The 26,585-nt window shown below is 34.2% G+C and overlaps 1 protein-coding gene across 2 annotated transcripts in view; it reads left to right on the forward strand.

Moving 5' to 3' along the window:
* The window catches only part of LOC133191627 (protein neuralized-like), a 30,852-nt gene extending 4,558 nt beyond the window's left edge, over nt 1-26,294 (forward strand). The window contains exons 1-5 of one of the 2 annotated variants that reach the window (XM_061327375.1): nt 6,213-6,611; nt 13,604-14,113; nt 19,343-19,891; nt 22,707-22,826; nt 23,188-26,294. In XM_061327375.1, coding sequence (XP_061183359.1) covers nt 6,392-6,611; nt 13,604-14,113; nt 19,343-19,891; nt 22,707-22,826; nt 23,188-23,678 — 1,890 coding nt within the window. In that variant the 5' untranslated portion in view covers nt 6,213-6,391 and the 3' untranslated portion in view covers nt 23,679-26,294. Of the gene's footprint in view, nt 1-6,212; nt 6,612-13,603; nt 14,114-19,342; nt 19,892-22,706; nt 22,827-23,187 lie in introns of those variants that run through there. The other variant, XM_061327381.1, reaches the window with a different exon arrangement.
* The last annotated feature ends 291 nt before the right edge of the window (nt 26,295-26,585 follow it).

Below are 26,585 nucleotides of genomic sequence, written 5' to 3' on the forward strand. Positions count from 1 at the left end.
CTTCACAGAGTATCGTTCAGTATGAAGTAAGGTGTAGTCAGTTCGATCTTTATGTTTATCAGATTAAGGTTAACTTAATCCTTGTTTTGGACAAGAATTAACATGTTTTGATTGCATAAATCTTGAAATTAATGTGCCAGTTGAACGTTTTAAGTGCAGGTTGATGTGAGTGATATTGGTGCATTTATTTTTTTACCATCAGAAATGCTTAGCATTAAATTGTTATTGTAATTTATTGAAATTATATTTTCTAAGAAAACCTGGCAGACACAACAGAGTTTTCCCTGCCTGTTGCAACATCGTGCTGTGCAGAAGTCGAACACAGAAATTGGCAGATACTCAAATCACTTGTCAGTGTGGGCTCTGTTATTTCATTTTCATAAAGATTACGGTGCAGTCACAAAAAAAAGAACCAAGATTTCCTCCCTGAAAAAATCGGCTCCCTGTTTTTCTGGGAGATGTTCTGATTTACATAGTGTTACTGAGTATGAAGAAACAACTTAAAAAATAAAAAACTTAAGTGGAGAAATTTCATTTACTCCCCGTTTAAGATCAATCAGCTTTGCATGTCTTTGTTGTTAGATAATGAGTTATTTTTAAATGCTTTTGATTTTTAAAAGTTGAGGGTGAGATTTTCCACACAAGCTAATGAATAGCTCCACGGAATTTAAGTTCTCATTACTGAAGTGAAATAGGTATTCTGTTAATTATAAACCAAAAGACTCCTGCTATTCCTTAAATAATATTAAATAGAATAATCCATCCATACATAATTAATATCACATCAAATAACACAGCTAGTGTAATACTTTTGAAAGTGTTATAATTTGTTAACTTGTATATAATAATTACATAACAGAATAATGTATATTATAATGTTTTAAGGGATATAAGTACATGTATACAAATACTTATTCTAGTACTTGGAATGGTTAACTAGAGACCTGTCTTTGAGAGTAAGTATATTTTGTCTTTGTGGTGTGTTGCCTTACTTTATGAGGTTCTTTGATATGTGTGGCCTTGGCTTTTCGATGGCTACTTCGTGAGTTTATCTGGCCTGACTTTGGAAGCTTATTGGAGCCAGTGAAGGTGTGGATTGACTCACTGCACCAGTGATTCAGTCATTATTAACATACTCATCAATTGTTTGTTTACACTGTGATCTTGTAGGTATCAATTTATCTGGACATCTGCAGAGCTTTGTAACATTAACCATGTACTACTGTGACTGTAACATAACGGTTACAGCTGGTTTTAACATAGACAGAGTGCCATCACTGACACTGTGGGGGTGTGGATAATGGCTAACATAAATAATTTGTCAAAATTAATAAAGTTCTCAATTGATCTTTGTACATGACCTAAACCTAAAAAAAAACGAGATGAAAAATTTAATTTGTTTAAAATGGTTACTTCATAAAAAGCTGTATTATGCTTTAGAAACATGTAATGTATGTATAACACTGGAAAAAGGGTACACTGGGTGGGGGGAGGGGGGGGGGGCTTGATACAAGGTTAATAATTAGTTTGTTTTAAATCAAAAGCTGTACAGATTCATGTATAACATTGAATTTCACTGCTATAGGTCTTTGAGAAGACTTTGGTTTATATCATATAATTGGAGTGGATGTTACAGAAGACAAAGTAAAATTTCATAGTTACGTAAGTTTTAGTCAAAATACTATAACCGGTAATTTTATAAGTGCAGGGTAATATTTGATTGACAATGTAGTTTGAAAATTTAAGTATTAAGTAAGTGTATAATTTTACACTCTTCTACCAAACTGATTTAAGAATTATTGTAGTACATGTATCATATGTTTTGAAATTGTGAAATATGGAACGCCATAGCTGTCTTAAGGTATGATACATCATATTACATGGTGTGTTCTATATAATAAAGGGTTGAATCAATATATTAAATGGTCATCACTCCTTGTTAAAGGGTGAGGAGCACATAATACATGGTGCGTTCAGTATAATAAATGGTCGGTTTATTATGTTAAATGGTCATCACTCCTTGTTAAAGGGTGAAGGGCACATAATACATAGTGCGTTCTATATAATAAGGGGTCGGTTCAGTATGTTAAATGGTCACCACTACTTGTTATAGGGTGAAGGGCACATAATACATGGTGCGTTCTATATAATAAGGGGTCGGTTCAGTATGTTAAATGGTCACCACTACTTGTTAAAGGGTGAAGGGCACATAATACATGGTGCGTTCTATATAATAAGGGGTCGGTTCAGTATGTTAAATGGTCACCACTACTTGTTATAGGGTGAAGGGCACATAATACATGGTGCGTTCAATAAAATAAATGGTAGGTTTATTATGTTAAATGGTCATCACTCCTTGTTAAAGGGTTAAGAGCACATAATACATGGTGCGTTCAATATAATAAAGGGTCGGGTCATTATGTTTAATGGTCACCACTACTTATTATAGGGTGAAACGTAAATAATAAATGGTGTGTTCAATATAATAAAGGGTCGGTTTATTATGGTAAATGGTTACTGCCACTCGTCATAGAGTGAAACGTACATAATACATGGTGCATGCAATAAAATAAAGGGTCGGTTCGTTGTGTTAAATGGTCACCACTACTTATTATAGGGTAAAACGTACATAATACATGGTGCATTCAATATAATAAAGGGTCGGTTCATTGTGTTAAATGGTCACCACTACTTATTATAGGGTGAAACGTACATAATAATTGGTGCGTTCAATATAATAAAGGGTCGGTTCATTGTGTTAAATGGTCACCACTTCTTATTATAGGGTGAAAGTACATAATAAATGGCGTTTTCAATATAATAAAGGGTCGGTTTATTCTGTTAAATGGTCACCGCTACTTGTTATAGGGTGGAACAAAATAAATGGTTAGTATTGCATTACAAAAGATACGTCAAGTACATTACTTGGTGTGCAGCTAACAATATGATGGCTTAAATGGTGTCTTTGGAAAGTTTAAAATGCCACACTCTTCTTTTGATATTCTTATTTTAATTTTGTGTGTCAGTATGTGTGTGTGTGTAAGGGGGGGGGGGGGGTACCCAAACTTAAAGAATAAGGGGGGATACGCAAACTTGAAAAATCTAGTTTAGTAAGGGGGTTAGGTACGGTCTAGGTCAGATTATTTATTTTCGCCCAAGTGGGAGACAGATTGTTTATTTTCAACAATTTCATGGACAGATTATTTATTTCCAAAATCTTCCAGGCCTCCCCTACCTCAGAATCAGTCAAGTTTATCTGACACAATAAAATAAAATATCAATTAAGTATCGACGTAGGCCTGTGGTTCGAGGGGGAAGGGTGCACCGATTTGATATGAAAATTTTCATTCAAAGGCTGCTTGCCGCCCTCCCCCCCCCATATTTTTGTAGCAGCATGGTTGAAATGTGTCCCACTTTAATGCATTGATTTAAGAAAATGTCGAAAAGTTATAGAAAGATACTACAACCCCCCCCCCCCCCCCCCCAGTAGGTTTTTTTTAATTCTTGTCAATTTTTTTTATCCCCCGTTTAAAAATGTTGCTATGGGCCTATGTGGCAAATTAAAAGCGTTGTATACTGTATAGACACGACCCCTCCTCCAATTTCCACACATAATGCAAATGACAAAAAAAAGGGGGGGGGGGATAATTTTTACGAAAGGATTGAGAGAGGTGTGGTCTTTCTATAAACAATTTTTTTTAACATAGAAAAATGATATTTTTACAGAGGAGGAAATATTATGTAATAAGTGACTGTGATGTTCCTTAGAAGATTACACATTACGTACGGCAAAAAGAAGATGACACTAAACTCTCCCTCCCCTTCCATCAGCCCTTCTTTTTTATCAATCGTACTTGATAACGATATACATTTAAAGATACGTGACATTTGTGTACTAAAGGCAAGTACCAAAAACGAGTACTGGTTCACATCACATTTCTTATAGAATTAAACGGAAACACAGAAGAATATTATGGAAAGTAATTTATTATGTGTTGTTGGGGCTGGGAGATTCTAGATATAAATTATACTAGTATTCCCCCACTGCGAAGAAAAATAAATAAATGGACCTTGTTAGGTGGTACCACCCTGAAAATATAGAGTTTGGGTACCTCCCCGCAATAAAATAGAGGAAAATTAAATCTGACCCAGATCACCTTTAAAATAAATTATCCGTCCTATACCGACATAAAAATAAATAATCTGACACTGAAAAATTTGCCAACGCCCCCCTTTCAGAATGAAATGGCCGATTCCTAAAACGTTCCGGGAAATATAGTTTTACGGTACGTTTCTTTGATAGCTCGCATAAGACCTCAATGTATATTCAAATTTGGATAAGAGGTCGCAGCGCCCCCTTTCGTCCTAATTTGCTTAGAAAATTTGACCCGGATTACTCATTCTAACTTTCTTATTTTAACATTTTTACTATTACTTACTCTTAATTTCTAACTCCGCCTTTACACATTTTTTTTTTACTGAAATAAAGGAAGGTGTATATACTGAAATAAAATTTTGAAAGTTTCTTAAAGAATCAAGTGTCTTTGGAATATAATCTTTCAATTTCAGCCTCATAAAGTAAAAAATAAAAGCTGTACGGTTCTTTCGGTGACCAAGTAAATATTCAAATTTAGAAAGTCTGTAAAAAGGTCAAAATGAAATGAAAAATTGAATTGGAAAAACAAGATGTTAGAACTAAGATAATAAATAACTGAAATATTAAAATAAAATTGGAAAATCAATAAATTAAAGTAAGAATATTAAATGAGAACTGTGCCACGGAAATCTCTCCATAAACACCAGTTAATTAAATCAACATAGCTAACTTTTAATGTGTGTTTTTTGAAACCATGTGAAATTAGCTGCACACTGATTATATGTACTTAACGCATTTTTTAAAACGTGTTAATTTCTATTTATTATGTCCCTTTCACCCTATAACGAGTAGCGGTGACCTTTTAATACAGTAAACCGACCCTTTATTATACTGAACACATCATTTATGTACCTTTCACTCTATAACAAAGAGTGGTGACCATTTAACATACTAAACCGACCCGTTGTTATGTAGAATACACTATTTCTTATACACCCTTACAGCATGTAAAGGATGGTGATCATATAACATAATGAACCGACCCTTTATTATATTGAACGCACCATCTATTATGTACGTTTCACCCTATAACAGGTAGCGGTGACCATTTAACATAATGAATTGACCCTTTAGTATATTGAACGCACCATTTATTATGTACGTTTCACCCTTTAACAAGTAGCGGTGACCATTTAACATAATAAACCGACCCTTTATTATATTGAATGCACCAATTATTATGTACGTTTCACCCTATAATAAGTAGTGTTGACCATTTAACACAACGAACCGACCCTTTATTTTATTGAATGCACCATGTATTATGTACGTTTCACCCTATAATAAGTAGTGTTGACCATTTAACACAACGAACCGACCCTTTATTTTATTGAATGCACCATGTATTATGTACGTTTCACCCTATAATAAGTAGTGTTGACCATTTAACATAATGAACCGACCCTTTATTGAATTGAATGCACCATGTATTACGTACGTTTCACTCTATAACAAGTGGCGGTGACCATTTAACATGGTTAAATGATCCTTTATTATATTGAACGCACCATTTATACACCTTTCACACTATAACAAGGGGTGATGACCATTTAACATACTAAACTGACCCTTTATTATATTGAACACACCATATATAATGTATTTTTCACCGTACAACAAGTAGTGATGACCATTTAACATAATGAACCGACCATTTATTATATTGAATGCACCATGTATTATGTGCTCTTAACCCTTTAACAAGGAGTGGTGACCATTTAATTTACTGATTCAACCCTTTATTATATAGAACACACCATGTAATATTATGTACCATACCTTAAGACAGCTATGGCGTTCCATAGTGAAATATTGTAACTTATAACCTTATCATCAAATGTTTAAAATTTGTAATGGAGTACTAAAGGATTGCTCGTTGGAGTATATAAGTTGGGCATTAGACCCCGACCTCCATCTAATCCCTTTTTATCACAACACAGTATTGGCACACTCCCTTCTTTCATCATCAAACAGACTCCAATCATTATTTTGACATTTGCCTCATTTTTTACCCCTCTCTGCTATCTGACTGTACAGCTGAGTTTTGAATTACTGTTTGCCTCTGTGATACTGCTGCTGATCATGGGCATCTCAGAAGGGCCCCTCTAGAAGATAAGAGCACAAGCTACAGTAGAGGAGGCTGATGTAGAAATGGATTTCAAAACATCGTCTGCCACAAGCCCTAAAAGATGTTGTGAGTAGCTTGTTAAGCCGCCAAAAATAAACAGAGATGAGATGGGAGTTTTGACCATGGAGACTATATCTTTTGATTCTTCCACCACGGTTAATACCAATGTGAACACCACCAATGTGAATTCCACTGCCAGGAGATTTTTTGCCGCTAAGAGATCAGCTTCGCACCACTTGGACTTTCATGGAACCGATCTGCACATGTTGCAGCAGGCAGGATGGATGGGACGGATGCACCGAGGGCTTTACAGAGGGACACAGTTCAGTAGGTGTCAGCCATCTTTGATTTAAGCTCAAAATTGCCATTTGTTTTAGCCCTGTGTTCAAACTTGGTTTGGCCAAGAATTATTGCATATTTTCATCACTGCAGTTGTCAGATTGATAAAAAGAAAACTGGCTCATTTTGTATATGAAATGATAACAATTTCACATTCTTTTCATTCTTGGTTGGCGATTTCTTATTCATTTGTATACATGCATGTAGGTATATATGTTGATATTTATATAATAGACAGGCTGTTTCTTCACATTCCAGCATCGTCTTTGTTTATCAGAATTTTGTAAAGAGTTCAAGCTAATGCTGCCACTGAACATGCAATCTGTTCATCATTTAATGAAGAACCTTTGATCTTTTGCACATGTTCTTTGAAGTTGAGAATGGTTGATTAAAGTGCATGCTCTCTCTAAAGCTTCTAAATTTAGTTCCTGTTTTCTGAGTTTATCTCAATGAACACCGATGATTGAACAACATGATTGTCTATTTGCTGTAACGATTTCATGATCCTGCATCCTTTTCTTAACACATGCACACTGAAATTCAATGAAAACAACATGTCTTAAGAATGCCCAAATATAATGAGAATTTTGCTTCAAACTTCTGGATAATTTTGCACCAGGTCTGGACTGAACATTAATTGCTTCATACTAGAAAATCTGATGCTGCATAAAATACCAGCAGTTTACATGTTTAATTTTATCTAGAGGTAAATTTCAACAAATTTTTATGTACTCAGAATTCCTCTTTGGCAGATCAAGTTAGTGTGAATATGGAGGTAGGGGTAATGTTAGGATGTGGACCCAAGGGAGTCTCAAGAACAGGGGACCAAATTCAAGTTTTTGAATTTTTCAAGTAAAAAAATGGTATGCTTTGGAAATATTTACAATGTACATCTTTGTAGCAAGTTCTCGACAGACTCTAGATATTAAGAAGAGAAATATTATTGTATTTTATCTGTGTAGAGAATGATGGGTTTAAACAGATATAGTAGTAATTGTAAGAACATGTCTAATGTGTCAGCAAAGTCTGGGCTGGTATGAGTTATAGAGGACATTTAAAGCAAGGCCTCATCTGCAGGTTTAGAAGGTCAAATTTTGATGTATGATTGCTAATGGGGACTTTCAGGTAAATTGTTCTTATTACATATAATGCCTCTAACATGTGATACATGTTCAAGCATGTTTTACCAATAGGGTCTCATCTTCTACCTTTCGTGACTTCAAGTGAGGGGTCGCCCATGTGGTGCAGTGGTTAGAGCATTTGCTCTAGAGTCATGATGTAAGGAGTTGATCTTTACGTCGCTGGTTTGAATCCCACTGTGGGACATGGAGACCGGTCCTCAGATGAAACTATATAAACTGAGGTCCTGTGTCGCAGTAGGTGCTGGCATGAAAAAGATATCTCACGGCTCAATGGATCTGAGTGCCGAGTATACTGGGTAGGTCAAAATTTGCAGCTCTCCACTGGCAAGTGGTGGTGTCTCCATATGAGTGAAAAATTCTTGAGAGGGACATTAAACAATAAACAAACAAAATCAAGTGGGGGTGGGGGGGGGGTGTTAAGGATTGAGAGATTGTGAGGGAGCTGGGGAGAATTTGAAGGTAAAACCAATTTCACCCATTCACCCTCCCCATTGATCCTTCATTCTGTTGCACACACTCCCTCTTGTTGTCTCCTTTCCATATCACCGACATTCTCCCCATCTCCCTGAATCGTTAATCTAAAATTTTGGTCACGATTATTATGAATTCTTTGATTGAACTATGATGTTTCTTTCTATTCAACAGTGAAAAATTGACCATCTAAATCATGAATACAATTCAATACTAAGCCAAAAATTTGATGATTTTTTAAAATTGTTCAGAGATTTTTTGTCAAACACTCATATATTTGCATAAATATAAGCAATTGCAGTTAGTGTCCAACAGAGTAAAGTGACTACTTTTGAAGGAGAATTTTTACACATGTACAGTAAAACATAATGAAAACTAACAAAGTAAATGCAAACCAACAAAATATTACAAGTAGTAAAATACTCTCAGTTGACTACCAAAGCTAGGTCACTGAACTTGATGTAAGCTTTTAAAACAAGATTGTAAATTGCAGAGGCAGAATTTGATAGAAGTCTCTCCTCTTTGTACAAGTTCTTTTTATCTAAGCAAGCAACATAAGGTTTTAAGCAATAAACTTGTACATAACATGGTGTTCATAGCCCCTGACTGCTTGTTTTTTATCAAGATTCTGTGGTCTGGTACCATTTTCCCAGCTCTTCCTATCACATTTACACATGTAAATGATCTGGAGGTATTTTTCTGACAATTTTTTTAAGTACCAATAATGACTACTGTTTTTTTTTTTTTTTGCCAGGAACATTGAGTCTTTCTTTCCTTACATCGTCTTTTTAAGCCACTTGGCATGACTGCAGTATGTTGTTATTTTTATACATGTAGTGCTGCAACTTTTTTTGACAAGTTGTACAAATTGATCAGGTTATGCAGTAGGTAAACAAAATCCACATTGAAATGTGTTGTTTTTGGCAGATAATGAACTCCATGTGTTTTTCAGGGATTTATTAATTGTACTGGTTTTAATGTTATGATGAAGATGCCGGCTTATTGTGCCTGGCACTTTGTCCTTACAGTAAAAGGGAACAGAATATGATAATGTCCCATTGATATTTTTTACAGAAAGAGAAATGTAGACTTTTTGGATCTCTTCCTGCTGTGCATAATGTCACAGAGAATTCTTGTTAGATTCCTTCAGAATGCAACCAATTTTTCTCTTAGTGCAGAAGATGAATAGAATGGGTCAATTAAGCAGGCAGACACATTGATGTATTTGCAGCAATATTATTACACAAAAGGAGAAGGCACTTTGGAGTTGGAGGATTACTTGTAATACATAATAACATTTGCAAGAATATAGTAACTTCTTGATAAAGGATTTATATTTTCTGGTTGTCCAGACATGACCTTTGTACATGTATTATTGCTTTCCCCATTTTTCCAGATGGGTTGCATTTGTTGATAAAAGTGAGACTCTGTCATTTAGTGTTGGTACAAATCTCTGTGTTATCTTTTTTTTCATGTTATTACACAGTGTGCAGCCTGAATATTCTGTTAGGGTATATCAGATTGTCTGTTATTGCACATCTGTTGGTTAGATCTGAGAGTTACTACCAGGAGTGCAGACAATCTTAACATAATGTTTTCCTCTCGGTTTCCCCTCCCCACCCCTATGGCTTGTTGATAAGTCTAACTGTTGCACCTGCTTCTTGGTCTAATTGTTTTGACTGATTTGCAACAATATCTGTGCTAATTAGGTTTAGCTGCAAACGAAAAGTTCAAATTTTATCTATCAAGGCTTTAATGTTATTTAGTGGGAGATTTCAAAAAGAGCTAAAGGTTTTTTTCAGATTTTTTTGGCAATATAATGTTAAAATATTCATTGAATTCCAAGGAAGAAAATTGCAGAAAGACGCAAAGAGATTATCATCACTTTGGCATATACTGGTATCTGTTTGTTACATTTTCAACAGTGAAGTACTGTAATTTATTTATTGAATATAAGTGATATTTTGTCACAGTGTGAAAGAATATCAAAGTGATATTCTGTCACAGTGTGATAGAATATCAGAAGTGTTGCAAAACTAGAGATTTCTCTTCCCTTGAAGAAGAGTGTTGTAAAAAATACTCCCTGGCCTGTTATAAGCTATGGTAAATAGACCATTCTGACAGAGATTAAAAGTGTAAAAGTTTCTCAAAATATGCTGTTGAAATCTATGTTTACAAAAAAAATGCTGTCCCCACTCATTAAATGAATTCCATATATCTAACTTCAAAACAATGAATATCCTCCATAAATTCCAAAGTAGCAATATTCAAACATCACCTGCATATGGTGTTTATGTCTCCAAACTGATTTGATACACAAGAGCATGTTTTCAATATGGTCAATTTTTAAATTGAGGCAAGCTACTAACAAATAAGTTGATGTTACAAGGATTTCAACAACTCTGTTTAAATCAGCTTTTTGCTAATTCTAAGGTAGTTATAATAATGCCATTTTTGTTTATTTTGTCTGACATGTTTCATACCATTTGTTAGGTCATTGCTTTTTAGTCCCCTACCAGTGAAACCAGAGGGGATTATAGGTTTCCTCTGAGTCTATCCGTCCTTCTGTCTGTGTAGCTGTCTGTCCCTCTGTCTAGTTGTCCCACTTGGTTTTCCACACTTTTTTCCTAAACGCTTGCAGATATTGAGCTGATTTTTGGTATTTGAGTGTATCTTGATGAGTTACAGATCAAGTTTGCATTTCGTTTGGCTTCATTGATTTTTGACGGAATTGTGACCTTTTCAATTTTTAAGGGTTTTCCACAATTTTCTTCTCAACGCTTTCAGATATTGAGCTGATTTTTGGTGGTATGTGACTTTACCTTGATTAGTTATAGATCAAGTTTGCATTTCGTTCCACTTCATTGATTTTTGACGGAATCATGACATTTTCAATTCTTAGCGGGAACCAGATTACACTTGCTGGTAGGGGACTAGTATTGCTAATCAGAATGCTTGTTACACTTAATTTGACTATACAGAGTACTCTGTCTACCTGATCAATACTTGGGACTCACGGTGGTGTGATTGGTTGACGGGGGATGCTTACTCCTTTAAGGCACCTGATCCCACCTCTAGTGTTTCCAGGGGTTGGTGTTTTTGCCAAGCCTTTCAAAATCTGCTGGTACCTGGTACTTTTACCTGGCTAAAATCATGATTGTACCAGCCAAAATATTTGATGGAGAAAAATTATTATTTAATTAAAATTGCTTTCACAGGGTACCTCCTATTTTTGTAAAAGTACTGCCTGTTTCTAATCTTATTGAAAACCCTGTTTTGTCCTGTTCACAATTTGTTTTGTTTACATGGTTTATGAGATTGATCACTGTTCATTTTCTTAACCTTTTACATTAATTGTCCTACTTTGACACTTGTAAGATTACCACAGAGTTTTAGAAGGGAGACATCACAAATTATCAGGTCTCAGTACTGTCATCACCCGAGGGCGCTTGTGCCAGACAGTCCATAATAGTTTTATTATCTTGAAGAATCTAAATTTAATAAAATAGAGTAGAAAATTTCAGTCAAACATCTTGTGTTTTCCTACCCACTGCTCTGATTCTATACTTTCAAAATATGTCAACAGACTACTTTGACATCTCCATTATAATTTATTGATTACCGATCCCACATTAATAGCTTATATCAAATATATATATGAATTATCTCACTTAAAATGTTTCATTTTCATCCAAAAGAAGACAACACAGTTGTCTCCCTGCATGTTCACTTGGGTTATTTCATTGTCATCTGAAGGGAGACAACAAACTTGTCACCCTGCACATGAGGGAGACCTCAAGAATGATCTCCCTGCATGTGACATGCTCTTAACCAATAAGATTGACTGAATTATTCTGAAGGATGATAATATATATTTTTTTTTTGGTCAAGGAAGGGAGCAGTGGGTGGCCACTAGGGTGGTAGACAGATAAGGTGTTGGGTCAGATTCCCCCCCCCCCCCCCCCCCCCCCCCCCCCCGACCAGGATTAGATTTATCCTATCTTAACATCAGCCTCCAATAGCCCTCCATAGTAGTGTCCAAAGTATCTTATCTTCATCACCAGGAAACTGGCAGCTGATATGATTAAATGAGGAAATGTCAGTTTTGTTTTGTTAGAGATGATATAATACACAGACATGTTCATATTTTGAATATATGTATATATATATATATATATATATATATATATATATATATATATATATATATATATATATATATATATGTACTCTAATTCTGAGAGATGAGTTAACATTACCACTAGCCAAGACAGTTAACATTAGGAATTAACAGAAAAAAAGCAAAATTTTGATTGGTGTCGGAGTGAATGCCTTTAGTTAGATTGATTCCTAGTCTGTTAGATTAAAGAAATTTGTTGATTTTCATCAGTGTAACTAGAATTCCCGATAAGCTGAATTCTTGTAGCTTGCTTACATTCCTAAGGGAAGGAAACTGATAATTCTTTCACAAAAGTAAAATACTGTGTAGAAAAGATAACTGACGTTCTCATGACATCAGCAGTTTGGGGAAAATCTTATCAATCTTTCATTGGTTTGCATTCTACACCCACACACAGAAAAGAAATATCGGCTAAACTTAAAAATAGGTGTTGTGCATATATTTCACCCATCTTATATGAGAAACATGCTCATACAAAAACATCACTGGCATTTTATGCAAGATAATTGTGAAATTTGAATTGATCACTCTGCAAATATCATTTTAAATATATCATAGCATGTGTCATATTCAAGAAAAATGGATGATCCACACAAAATGAGACCTTTTATGGGGTTAAGAAATATGTGTTAGAGTTGACAAGACTACCAATGTACATGTATTCATGTATTATCATTTTCATCATTATCCAATGTATGTTGGGCTTCTTATCCTGTTTGAATTTAGAAGGAGTTCTATTGTAGAAGCAGACATATATTTCAAATATTAAATTTTGTTTATTTTGTGGGTAAGATTATTCACTGAATTAAAATCTGGTGCAGTTGAATTCAGTTAAGATTAAGAATAACTGTGAATATCAACACCAAGGGATTTTCACTTTTTCATGTAAATCCACAAATTTTCAACCCAAGGACAATGTCTTCTTTTACAATATTACACTTTGTCACAAACACTTTGGTATCTCAAACATTGATATCAAATACAGTACTATGGATATGTTAAGGTAAGGTGGAAGTCCCAACTACATTTTCTTTTATGTACATGTATTTTAACCTCAATATCTCAAACTATTGGATATCTCAGAGTTTTTTTTCTCCTCAGCCCAATTGAGTTGGAGATAATGAGGTTTGACTGTAGGTACTTTAATACAGTATTTGTTTCCTTAAAACATTTGTTCTACTTTTTAGGACACAGTACTGGAGACCTGGGCTCTATAAATGTAAGCTGGCCTGTCAAATTCCACGAGGTCCATGGTGACAATGTGATCCTGTTAAATGACAATACACTAGCCAAGCGAGGAGACAGTTTCTGCAAAGCCATTTGTTTCAGTAGCCGTCCAATTGCCATTAATGAAAAAGTCTACATCCGCTTCGCGGAGACCTCCAGTAGCTGGAGTGGTGTTTTGCGATTTGGATTTACAAATATTGACCCCGCCACAGTGCGGGGATCTGACCTTCCTCGATATGCATGTCCCGATATGACCAACAAGCAGGGCTGCTGGGCCAAGGCTCTGGGGGAACGATATGCAGCCCATAATAACATTCTTCATTTCTATGTTACGCGTACAGGGGATGTGATGTATGGCATTAATGGGGAGGATATTGGACTGTTTTTCTCCGGTGTTTCCACTCTCTCCCCACTGTGGACTCTACTGGATATTTATGGCAATACCATTGGCATTGAATTTGTTACCCATGGTAAGAATTTTAGAAGTAGTTGGGTGTTGTAATTTCAGGTTATATTTAATACTTTACAGATACAAAATATCCCATTTCATATATCAGTGTATAGTGTACATAGTATCAATACTTATAAATTAATAAATTTTGCAAATAAACTCCGAAAGGGGTGCACTAGAGTTCTTACTAACTCCTCTATGAATACACTAGATGCAAGATGATGTCCGTAAACTATATTCAGATTTCACTCGCACAGTAAGTATCGTACATTAAATTATAAGTCTCCTTTCATTTTCTATAAACAGCCATGAAATAGCAAAAACGTGAGTACGGTGGGGTTTCCAGTTGGCGGATCTAAGTTACTGGCAATTTTTAATGAAACTGACAACTAGCAGTCGTTTATTTATTTTTAAAAAATGTCATCACTGAATTATTCAATCAAAATTGATTTAAATGATATAAAAGAAATAAGTTGTGATAACTGATTAAAAAAGGGAAATGTGCAAATTATTTTTGTCATTCACCGATCTTAATATTGATGGAAACTTCTAGAACATCATACAGCAACGAGCCCGATGTTAAAAAGAAAAGACCCATGGGCCACATCTCTCACATGAGCACTTTGCTAGGAAAATGCAGAAATCAGTTCAGTATTAAAAAGTTTAACTATTTAAAGTGGTTCGGAGGGGTGGGGGGTATGATTTGAACAAACATGGCTAATAATATCTTTGCTGTTCTTAAGAAAAATTTTTTATTGATTTATCCTTTATATTCCTTTGCATAATTATTATTCCCTGTTGTGGCCCCTCTTTACTCCTGGGGGTCATGATTTGGTAATTTGAATCTACATTACCTGCAGAAGATGCTTTTATTTTATTATGATAAATCACGGTTTTGCTGTTCTGAAAATGAGAATTTTTACGATTTCCATATGTATTCCTATGCAAAACTTTGATCATCCATTGTTGCCCACCCTACCCCCGGGGGTCATGATTTGAACAAACTTGAATCTACACTACCTGAGGATGCTTCCATATAAATATGACCAATCATGGCTTTCCTGTTCTTGAGAAGAAGATTTTTGAAGTTTTCCCTGTGTATTCCTATGTAAAACTTTGATCGCCCACTTTAGCCCCACCCTACCCCCGGGGATCATGATTTGAACAAACTTGCATCTACATTACCTGAGAATGCTTCCATATAAATATGATCAATCAAGGCTTTGCTGATCTTGAGAAGAAGATTTTTTAAGATGTTCCCTATGTATTCCTATGTAAAACTTTGATAGCCCACTGTGGCAATTTCACAATATAAATGTAAATTAATGAAATTGTTATTTTTTCAAGTTTTTACAAAGGGGGGGGGGGGGTACATCCAAAGCTAAATGCGGAATTATGAACAAAGTATTTCTTCCTTCTATAAGCCTGTAGGCTGTAGTAGAAACTAAAATATAAATTATTGAAATTTTTCTGTCGGTAGGGGTATAAATTCAATTCCCCGTGCTTGCGCGGGATTTCATCTAGTATACTGTATCATTGATTCTAAAATTGTCTTTTATGGTACCTTGCATTATGTACTGTAAGTCAAACAAGAGACTTCCTAGGATAAACAGTATGTGAAGTTAGCAGTATTCATTTATGTATCATGGACATATATAACAATACTCATATCTCCAAGAGAAGTACTTGCTGAATTTGTGACTGAATAATCATGTCAACAGTTTTAACAAAAATTAAGTTTTCTAATAAAAGAGTTTTGTTTTTTAAACACCTTAACAACATAAATTACATGTAAGTGTACACAGATAACATCATATATTGAGATTGGTCTTTCAGGTCACATGAGTGGGAATTAGACCTGCAGTATAGTACAGTGTATACTTTGAATAATTTACAACAGGTGCTTGATATGTATGCATTGTCAGGGAGAGGAAGTGCTGAATGAACTTAGTACACTTGTAATATATGTATGTCTAGGATTGCGACAAGTAATTTCACTCAAGGTTATCAGGTACAGGAATTATTTTAGAGGGGGGAGGGGGGGGGGCAGAATCCCAGTATACCAGTAGTGCATGTTGACTGAATTTGGTCAGTAATGTAGTTTACACATGTAAAAAGAACTCACTGCATGCACAGCACAGATTGTGAAGTAATTATGGTCATTCAAACCTGGTAACGGTTCAAGGGGGTGGAGAGGGGGGATGGGGTCCAAATCCCCCAGGATTTTCAGAGTTATGAAATAACCAAAAAATGACCTTGGATCCTTCATAGGAAACAAAAATCCAAGAATCCCATTTTATTTTGGAGTTGGAATCCCCCCCCTTCCTTTTTTTTCATGATTTCAAAGTGAATTCCATGAAAATGCTTCACTCTCTGCAAAATTCATTTAAGCCATAAAGTATGGGGAAAAAATATTAATTATGACATCATTATGGATCTAGCTCCAAATAGACAGTCTAAATTCATTTACAAGATTTTAAAAGGAAATAAGATTACTTGTACTTTCTGAACAAAGACCCTGTGAGGATATTCCCTCATTGCCTTATCAGAAGCTATGTCACTGTTCATAGTTCCTTTAAAGCTATTTTTAGATGTGTCAAAGTGATACTCTTTTTTTTTTTTTAAAAACTTAATTTTCAGTCAGAATGCTTGTTGACATAATAATTCATACAAATTCGGCAAGAATTTTCTTGGTGGCATGATCGAGTAGTGTTATTGTTATACATGTATATGATAAACACAGAGAATATTCCTAACATCATGCATATATATACCAGCTACTCTGCATCTTTAACATACAGTCAAACCTTGTTATCTCGAACTCGATGGGACCAAAAAAAAAATATTCGAGATTTCCGAGAATTCAAGATATTGAAGGTTAAATAATAAGTGGTTGGGACTCCCAAATTATGGTATTCAAGATCTCGGTGTTTCAGATATCGAAGTTCAACTGTATATCAGATACAGTGGATGGTTTTGCTATATCATAGCACTCCACAATGCAAGACAATTTCAGAATTCATGTCGCAAACACAGATACACTTGTAAACATTTATCAAAATACATAAATTACCTCTAAAATTATTATGAAAGTTGTACACTCACACAAGGGCATGAAAAGATTTATGCATTAGAGCATGAACTAGGTACACCCTAGCATTATCTTCTCTTTTGCACATATGATATAAACATTACCACTGTGTTTATAAGGTGCTCCACATTTCACAAGATTTCAGACTTTTCTGGAGATAAGCTCTAGAAACATCAGAAGGCATTTTGCCAATAATAAAAAAAAAAACTGAACTCTGGTACAGATGTAGTAATAGGCCTTAGGGGGGTTATAGGGGAAACATTTCTGATACATCTCTGGATTGAATGTTTTGAAATGTACGTCTTCATACAGTCATGCTGTCAATAATTTCATTTGTTCTAGGTTATAATTATGATAAAATGTTTATATTACATGATCTTAATTATCTTTATTAGGAAAAAAAACAACAGGTACAAGTATTACAGACATCATTTTAATTAAAAAAAAAGAAGATCTAATACATTATGGTGTGTATGTACATGTATGCTGTTCAGGTTGTTTTTCAACTGGAAAAAAAATTTATCCCAAATAAGCTAGCTTCCTTAATTTATATAAACAAGTCACCAAATTTCAGATTTTTTTGTTTACATGATAAGAGTACTCGGAAATAAAAAAAAAAATTGTGTCAGGTCTAAATATATCCTGCGTCACCAGACTATGTCAATCGAACAGTTAAAAGTCCAGGTAGATTTCCTGACATAAACAAACATATATAGCCATTAAATATCCGTTCAACAGTGTCTTTATTTATCTTTTCATAACCATATCGTCAGCTTTCGTAAGTTCACAACACCCTTTAGGCAAATTGGGCCAAGAAAAAAATGAAGTGTTGCGAAACTTAGAGTGAGGAGACAGTTTTCTGTTGTATGTAAGGACAGTTTTAGTAGAGGAGTTCCTGTCCCACTCAAGTCTGAGTTTTTATATCCTGAGTCGGGAAATATGGTGTGCATGCCAACTCTATCACTGAAATCACGTCTGACAAATTAACAGACCAAGACTTTCTATGGAGATCTATTGGGTTGTATTCAGATATGGGTAAAAATCAAAGTAGTAAGTATATATTCTATATCTAGTTCTGTTAGTTTATAGGGTTTTATTTAATAAGGGCACTAACATTTTAAAGTGGAAGTAAAACATAAAAAGCTTGGTATCTGTTTTAAGTCAAACAGGAAGAAAATGTAACAGAGATGGCCCAGAATTTGTTGTAATTGGCTTATGGCTGTGATAAATTGATCTTGTTTTGCGTCTCTTCTTCTTTTTTATAACTTTCAGTTTGTAAAGTTCATTTGTAGACAAAAAAATTCATGGTTACATTGATAAAACCATCTGTAGGCGTCAGCTGCAGTTTCTATTAGCAGTTTGTTAACTGGACTGTATGTCATTTCAGTAGTTATTTTGATATTTATTGATTTATTATGTATATTTTAAAAACTTGTACGGATCAATTCAACCTGGCTTGTGCACATTTATCACTAAAACAAAAAGAGTTATTATTAATGAATACAAAGTATTCATTATGATAAACCGGAAAAAATGTTATTGTCTCATTTAATTTTTTTTAAGTAGAAGAACCAAGAATTTAGAGTAAACCTTGATATAGAAAGTTCCATGGTATGTTATGAAAGCTAAAGGGCCCTTTTTTGTACTACTTTCCTGTATTTTCTGCTTGTCATTTTCAAATAAAATATGGTTTAAACTAAAGGGCCTCATTTTCAGCACTTATTTTGATGTCCTTTTGGTTTACTGACACTGACCTGGGATGTCTACCACTATGTCCATCTATCCTTGCTCTTTGTTTGTTCTTCTGTCCTCTTAAGTTATATGACCTGCTAGAATTTCAATTTCCTAAGAGAATTCAAACAAGATAACAATTTAATATGTGGTGGATCCATGGGGAGTGGGTTTATGAGTGTAATTTGCAGAAGGATTAGAGATTAAATGCATTATATGTTGCACTTTCTGTGGTAATTATCACCTGTCTTTAGTAAAGAGTGACTGATCAAGCCTTAGCATGCTCAGTACTTAGTCCAATATAAGCACAGTACGTAATCATCACTTGTCATCTATCCTCTTTATGCCAGCTCGCACATTAAGTCATGTAATATTAATATATATACAGTAATTGTAATATTTCAAAAGTTGTTATTTTCATTACAGAGAGATTGAACAATAGTCCTTTTGGATCTCTTGGGGCTTTACACAATGCACTCCCTCCACCCATACCTCAGAGGGAGACTGTATCCTCAGGGCCAAGAACTCACTTCTCCACGTCTAGTCTATCGAGTCTACACAGTGAGCCCATATCAGCTCCAGCAGCACCTTTAATTCCAGTACGCTATTACACAAACATTAACTTTAGACCTATGAGTTGGCATGAACTGACAGGCAAAAACATACGAGTGGTTGATGCCAATCGGACTATTGCTGTGAGGGCCGATGATGAATATTGTAATGCTTATGTGTTTTCATCCCGCCCCCTAAAATGTGGTGAAAAAATTGTGATACAGGTACTGGGAATAGAGAGGACGTTTATTGGTGGACTAGCGGTGGGATTTACAGCATGTGATCCTAGAGAAGTAAATCCACATGATCTTCCCGATGATTCTGACATGTTGTTGGATCGGAAAGAATACTGGGTGGTTAATAAGGATGTCTGCCGGACACCGGAAGTCGGGGACGAATTGTGCTTTCATTTAACTTTAAATGGTAGGTAAATGAACATTTTCAGTCCAGGAGTGCAACTATGTCTTTTATTTTTATTCCCATTCATGATTGGAACTGTTTTCAACATAAATACACAATCATTTCCATAGGATTCAATACATAACTGGGTCAGTATGTAGGACTCTGTGGTGTGCTGATAGGACCTCTCATTCTCTTTCACTGTAAAGGGAATTAAGTGATGGAGCAAGCTGCTTTATTAGTGCACCTTGAGTTTTACAATCAGTTTATAAAAGCTCATATTTTAAATCAGAATTGTACATGGCATGATGATGAGTCTATAATTTTTATTTTTTTTTATTTGAAGTCCTTTCACAGTTTTAATGGCACAAGCAGCAGCAAACTTCCTCCCGTAACTCTTTATGATGTTAAATCAATTATTTTGAACTTAAAACATCTCAATATCAATTTACCATGACTTATAACAATTCATAAAATCTTCAGATGCCTGCTGTATTCCATGAATTACATACATGTCACAAATAACTCCCATCATAAAAAACGGGTGAAGAATTTCTACACCTTTTTCAATTATGTTTCACTAAAACAAATTTGAAATGTTACAACTTTAAAGGAGCCATTAGACAGTTCATTATTTACCCATTTAACTTGAATAAGAATAACTGTGTGGTGTCTATTCATTTGAGAAGCGTAAAATTGCACTGTTTTAAGAGAGATGTTCTGGTAGAGTTCAGATTTGGCAAGCAGCAAGATGTTTAACTAAAATAAAAAAGGGAGTAATACAAGATCATCATTTTCACTGTATTTCATGTTGAAGATAGGCTGGTTGTATATAAATTCAGTATAGCTGGAAGAGAGCTAGCAATAAAACACTTGATTACACCTTATGAGTTCAACATGGTGAATTAACGACCCTCCACCTGGCCCACTCACTGACCTGACCTGATCTCTGCCTTGGTCAGGTCAAGTCACCTTATGGGCCAGGTCTCGGGTCCTTATTTAACCAAGTTGACTTCATAAGGGGTGTTAATTGTATAATATACAAATTTTTACCAAGAATAACAAGGGGGTTATTAATGTTTACCATGTTTACTATGGCATGTCAATCATTGCAACATTCTATCTTTTCCATTTGTATTGTATAAATTTCCATTTGTATTGTATAATTTTCCATTTGTATAATTTTCCAGATAGAAAAAATACAATACAAATGGAAAATATACGATACAAATAGAAAAATTGTACAATACAAATGGAAAAATATACAGTGCAAATGGAAAATTATACAGTGCAATTAGAAAATTATTTGCATTTGCGAATGGGAAATTATACAGTCAATACAAAATGGAAAAGAACGAATATTGCAATATTTGACATGCCATAGTTTACAACAGATAGGGTTTTATCTGTAGTATAATAAATGTGTGCAATTATTTAACAACTCAAAAGAATTATATTTTGAATAGACAGAAATAAGGAAGTGATTTTAATGCAATGTATTTATTATTTAATTTCTTGTTATGAAGTAAGTGTAGTTTATTTTGCAAATTAATAATGTACCGTCTAACAGGTATAATACTTGCATTTGGCTAATTTTGGTGAGGTTTTGCAATTTAAAAAAAATGCATAGAAAAGCTATGTAAAATAATTCAACCTAAGGTTTTATTTCTTACTGCTGATGGAGAGGAATGGCAAACATTCCAAACAGCAGAAATTGCTAGATATATACAGACTATTTACATTATAACTAATCAAAACCCCCCTTACAATGTGCAAGGATGGACAAAAATATCTGAGTGAACATCTTGCATCTATGACAGAGGTAGATAGAGACATTATCATTATTTCTGAAGTATTTTGGAATTTTGGTAAAATTTCATTACATGAGATTTCAAAGCACTCTGTTTTAACTGACTTAAATCTGGGAAAGGCTTACATTGTTTCTGCTGGGAGTTTTATTTGGACTTCTTTACCAACAGAAGAGAGAGTTGCTACCAGTTCTGCTTCAGATAATGTTAGTGACCTATATTTTACAGATGACTGACCAGGTTAATGATTTTAAAGGCAGGTTATTTCCCATAGATCTACCACAAATTCTGAAATGATCTCTTCCAGAGAATGCAACAATTCTGCCCTGTTTGTGAACTATATTTTAGTTTGAGAATGAAAGACCACTTTGTTCTTTTTTGCATAAATGATCCATGGTGGATGCATTCTTTAGATATGTATTCTTTGAATAGAGGGGCTGTATTGGCTATACCACTGATCCTGTTAAGTATATAGCTGTAACCTTAGTTGTTGCCTGTGATTCAATGCCATTTTATAAACATATACTGGTCAGTGTCTTGGTCAATGTCTTGTAAATATAATTCAGTATTTTGTATATTCCTCTAGCTTTGGAGAGCTATGGTAGGGTTAAATAAGGATATGATCATTTAAATAGATGAGTGTAACTGGAAATTAATTAACCATTGCATATCCAGAATGTTTATATTGATATAGACATTTTTTAATATGTTACAAGAGTATCTTTTACTTATATAATCAGAGTCATTTAATGTAAAAATATAGCTGTGATGCCTTGAACATTCTCTCTTGTCTAATGATTTGATAAATTTTTATCACTAACATGTCTTTTACCTAGAAATGGAAATTTGACACTCATGTAAAAAATTTATCACTAATGCACCTCTTACCTAGAAATGGAAACTTGACACTAATGAATTGTCTATGTTTAAATGTTATTTGGGAAAAATGTTTAACTTGATTATGTGCCTGGTACTTTTTTTGCTTGTTCATTTACATTCAAAATCTCAAGTATTTATAAACTAAATTTCAGGTGAAGTTCGTTACTCAAAGAACAACACAAAGGTCGCTACCCTGATGCATGTAGACAAGACTCTTCCCCTCTGGTTGTTTTTCGATGTTTATGGAAACATTCAAAAGATCCGGAGCATTGGTAAAAAAAAATTGTTTGGTTATGCAGTTGACATTCTTTGTTCAGTCATGCAGTAGAATTTTATTATTAAAACTTTAAAAACTATATGAATACTTTTGAATATTTAGAATTTAAAGTGTTGAGGTTCTTGATCATTTTATTGCCTTCAAGTATTGAATCTGAAATTTCAAGGACTAAAGTTTGTTTTAAAAAGCAAGAGAAATAAATAATGCTTGGCACAGTAGCAGAAGGAAGAACTTTATTTACCAGGTTCTAATATTTAGTATCTTTAAATATACTTGTACAAGGGAAAATACTGCTCAACAGTTACATTTTCATAATGTGTGTTGGATTGCATTCTACATGTCTTTTTCTCTTGTAGGGGTGACAACACATGTACCCCCAATCCCGCCTCGACCGAGGTCCACTCCATTTATGACCCAGACCAGCATGCCACAACTGACGGTGACTCTCCCTCCCCGAGATCCCAACACCACACAGGTACCAGTCAGTACCACCACCCCAGCATCTTCTGGATCCATCCCTCATCATTCAGGTCCACCTAGTCACAGTATGATGAGAAGCTACAGTGTTCCAAGTGGTGTCACATCTGAACCAATGTCACCACAACAAAAAATAGGTCACATCAAGTCACTTCCCACCTCACCAGAGACAACTATGGACTCTTGTGCTGAAACAGAGGCTAGCGAGTGTACTGTTTGCTATGAGCGGGCTGTTAATGCAGTGCTGTATACTTGTGGACACATGTGCATGTGCTTCGAGTGTGCAATAGTTGTGAAAAACCATAAAAGTGCACTGTGTCCTATATGTAGACAAGAAATTAAAGATGTTATTAGAATTTACAAAACATGAGACTTGTCACGCATCACATAGATTTTTACGGTATTGCTGAATATATGCTGTATTTTTAGAAGTTAAAATATAAAAGATTATATATTTTGTCTCAATGGAGAAATATGCATATTAATTACAGTTCATCAGCTGTTTCTCTTTGACAGTGGTGCTTCTTGCAGAGCAAGATTATGCCCTCTCAGGCCAATACTTGACCAGGATTTGGTACAAAGCATTCTAGTGCTAACTACATACATTTGATTACTTCTGTTATGTTTTAGGGTGTTTTAATTAACTGTGCAATAACCAGGGTGAATTTGATTGGTTAAGGTTCAGTGTTGTGCTATATTTTATATGGCCTCGGCTCTGTTAATATTTGAGGTTTGAGAATTATACTACTTGTGTTTAATTTGACTTGATGAGATGCAGCCATTTTTCATTGTTGATTTGTAACAGTTTTCACAGTTATAAGCATATCTATCATGTAGAAGAATGTCTGAAAAATTGTTACAAGTTTTTATGTTTAGCATTAGATTGAATTTTATTTCTTCGATTTTCACTTTGTAGTACCCAAAACTATTACCCGGTACATATGGCACATAGATAGAACTGATAATTACCTCAAGCAACATCATACAAAATGTGACTGGTAGTATACATGTTCTTGTAAAATGAGTAAAATCATTCATACATTATTTATTTCAAAGAATAAAGCTTATTGTGATATTGTTCTATTCTGGAATTTGATTGTTTTAGTTCAAGGGTTTTGATAACATAGAGTGACAGTCTGGAAGGAAAATCATGCACTTGTGTATTCATTTATTTTTCTCGAACACAGTACATCTTTACTCTGAAGCTAATTCTTTATTCCCAATTTTACTCAAGCTTTTGTTAAACTGTACATTATGATTTCACAATCATTGAAGCCACCGACTGTAGTTCAGTCACACGTGAAAGTCATTTCTGATCATATTTTCCCATTACTGCGAAGAATATGATAGAAAGCTGCTCAAACTGTTGATTTTTTATTGTTAAATGAACTAGTAGTGCTAAAATAATCTAAGATGGGATGAACCTCTGCTAACTCAACCAGAATTTTTATGTAATTTCACAATTTTTAACACAAGATGGAGATTAAAATGAAATTGAAGCAAATCTGATAGAATTTTGACGTAGAGTAAAACTTACAAAGGAAATGTTTTTGAGTTATCTCTCTTTGTAAAGATTATCCTCTCTTAAGGTCATGAAAAGTACATGCGCAGCATTGCTATGTCCTAAACTTAGTGTTTATTAAAGTAAAATTAATGTGTTCTCAGGTAGCGATGAGTGTAACAAAAATTGATTGAACAACTTGAATGAATCTTCTTTAATCAATGTGCATTGCAGAATCTTTTCAACAAATTTAACATTTTGAAAAAGGCAACCTCGCTTGTTTCATTTAATTTTTTTTTTTATTTGAGGTTGTCTCCCTTTGACTGTGATATGATTTAGTGAGAAAGCAATTTTCTGATGTACAATCTCACACAGTATAGATCTAATTTCAGTCCACTCTGTTACTTGTTTTTTAATACTGTCACTAAATCATGGTATCTGGAAGCTAGATTTTGCACCCATTCCCATGTTTTTTAACTGTTGCAATATTTTATTAATTCATCCTGTACTTTCTTGATGATAAACTTTTGATATCACGAGACTGATACAACAGTGCTGATTTTATTGTACATTTATTCATTTTATCATAATCTTTCAGATAATTTTTTAAAATTCTTTTTTGTATTATTATTATTTTTTGTTTTTGGAAAAAAGATAGAAAAATGCATTATACATGTATTTTATAAATATTTTTGTTTTATAGAGTCAGGCTGTCCAGTAGCCCTAAAATTCTGAAATTAAAAAAAAAAAGGAAACCTAGTATTTTTTAGTTTTGCTCAAATTTCTTTAAAAAAATGTTGAAATCAAGGGGAAATCCTTAAAAGGCTCTAATTTTTCCTGTCACCTCTTTTTTAAAAAAGTATATTTCTATGCTTGCAATTTTGAAAACACATTTATTCATAATGTGTCCTAATGTAGTTTGCAGTTCTTTTTCAGATTATTCAGTAAAAGACATTTGACTAATGTCAAGACACCCTTCCTGTACTTTAAAAAAATTGTGAGTTTACTTATGGTCAAATTTGTGAAGGTAAATGCATTTCAATGTTTAAAACCGCACTTAAATTCCTAATGTTAGCCCTAAATTAACCCTAAAATTTCTATTAAAAAAAAAAAAAATGGAAATTCGCCCAAATTTTTTGTCAAAGAGTGCTGGACAGCCTGTAGTGATTTATAAAAGTTAAAACAACTTCCAGTCCATTATTTCATATTTTAGAACTGCTTTCTTTTCATTGATTCATTATGTATGGGATTGTGTTCAGGTTAGTTGTAAGTGTACAGTGATTACACAAACCATAGCATTTTACGTATTGATTTAAATATTGAATGTTTGAAGCATTGTTTTAATTCACTTGATTTCCATTTGTGTTGCCATAGAAACATGTAAATATATTTTATAGAGTGCTGTTACCCATTTGTCAGTAAATCTAAGGTAGTGGTTTTTCACCTGACTCAATGTACCAAAATAAACATGGTTACTCCTTAGAACTTTTTGTAATCTTATCAATCACTGACACAGATGATAACATCTAGCTGTCATTCAATCCAAAACAAATTAGAAATGTGTTATTTGTCTGTCTGTTGGTGCAAATTTTGCATTAACCTTAATTTTATAATAGAAAAAACTTTTGAGGCTTATTCTTAATGTTTTCGTGACAAATAGTTTAATCATGACTGACCAATTGATTTGACAAAATCAGTGTACATGTACTTAACTAGACAAGAGGCCCAAGTTCCTTAACAGTTACCTGATTTTGATACAACACTGTAAAGAATCCA

The sequence above is a fragment of the Saccostrea echinata genome, unplaced genomic scaffold, assembly GCF_033153115.1.
Source record: "Saccostrea echinata isolate AGI-Se365-2 ecotype Australia unplaced genomic scaffold, CSIRO_AGI_Sech_v1 ptg000001l, whole genome shotgun sequence".
Classification (NCBI taxonomy): domain Eukaryota; kingdom Metazoa; phylum Mollusca; class Bivalvia; order Ostreida; family Ostreidae; genus Saccostrea; species Saccostrea echinata.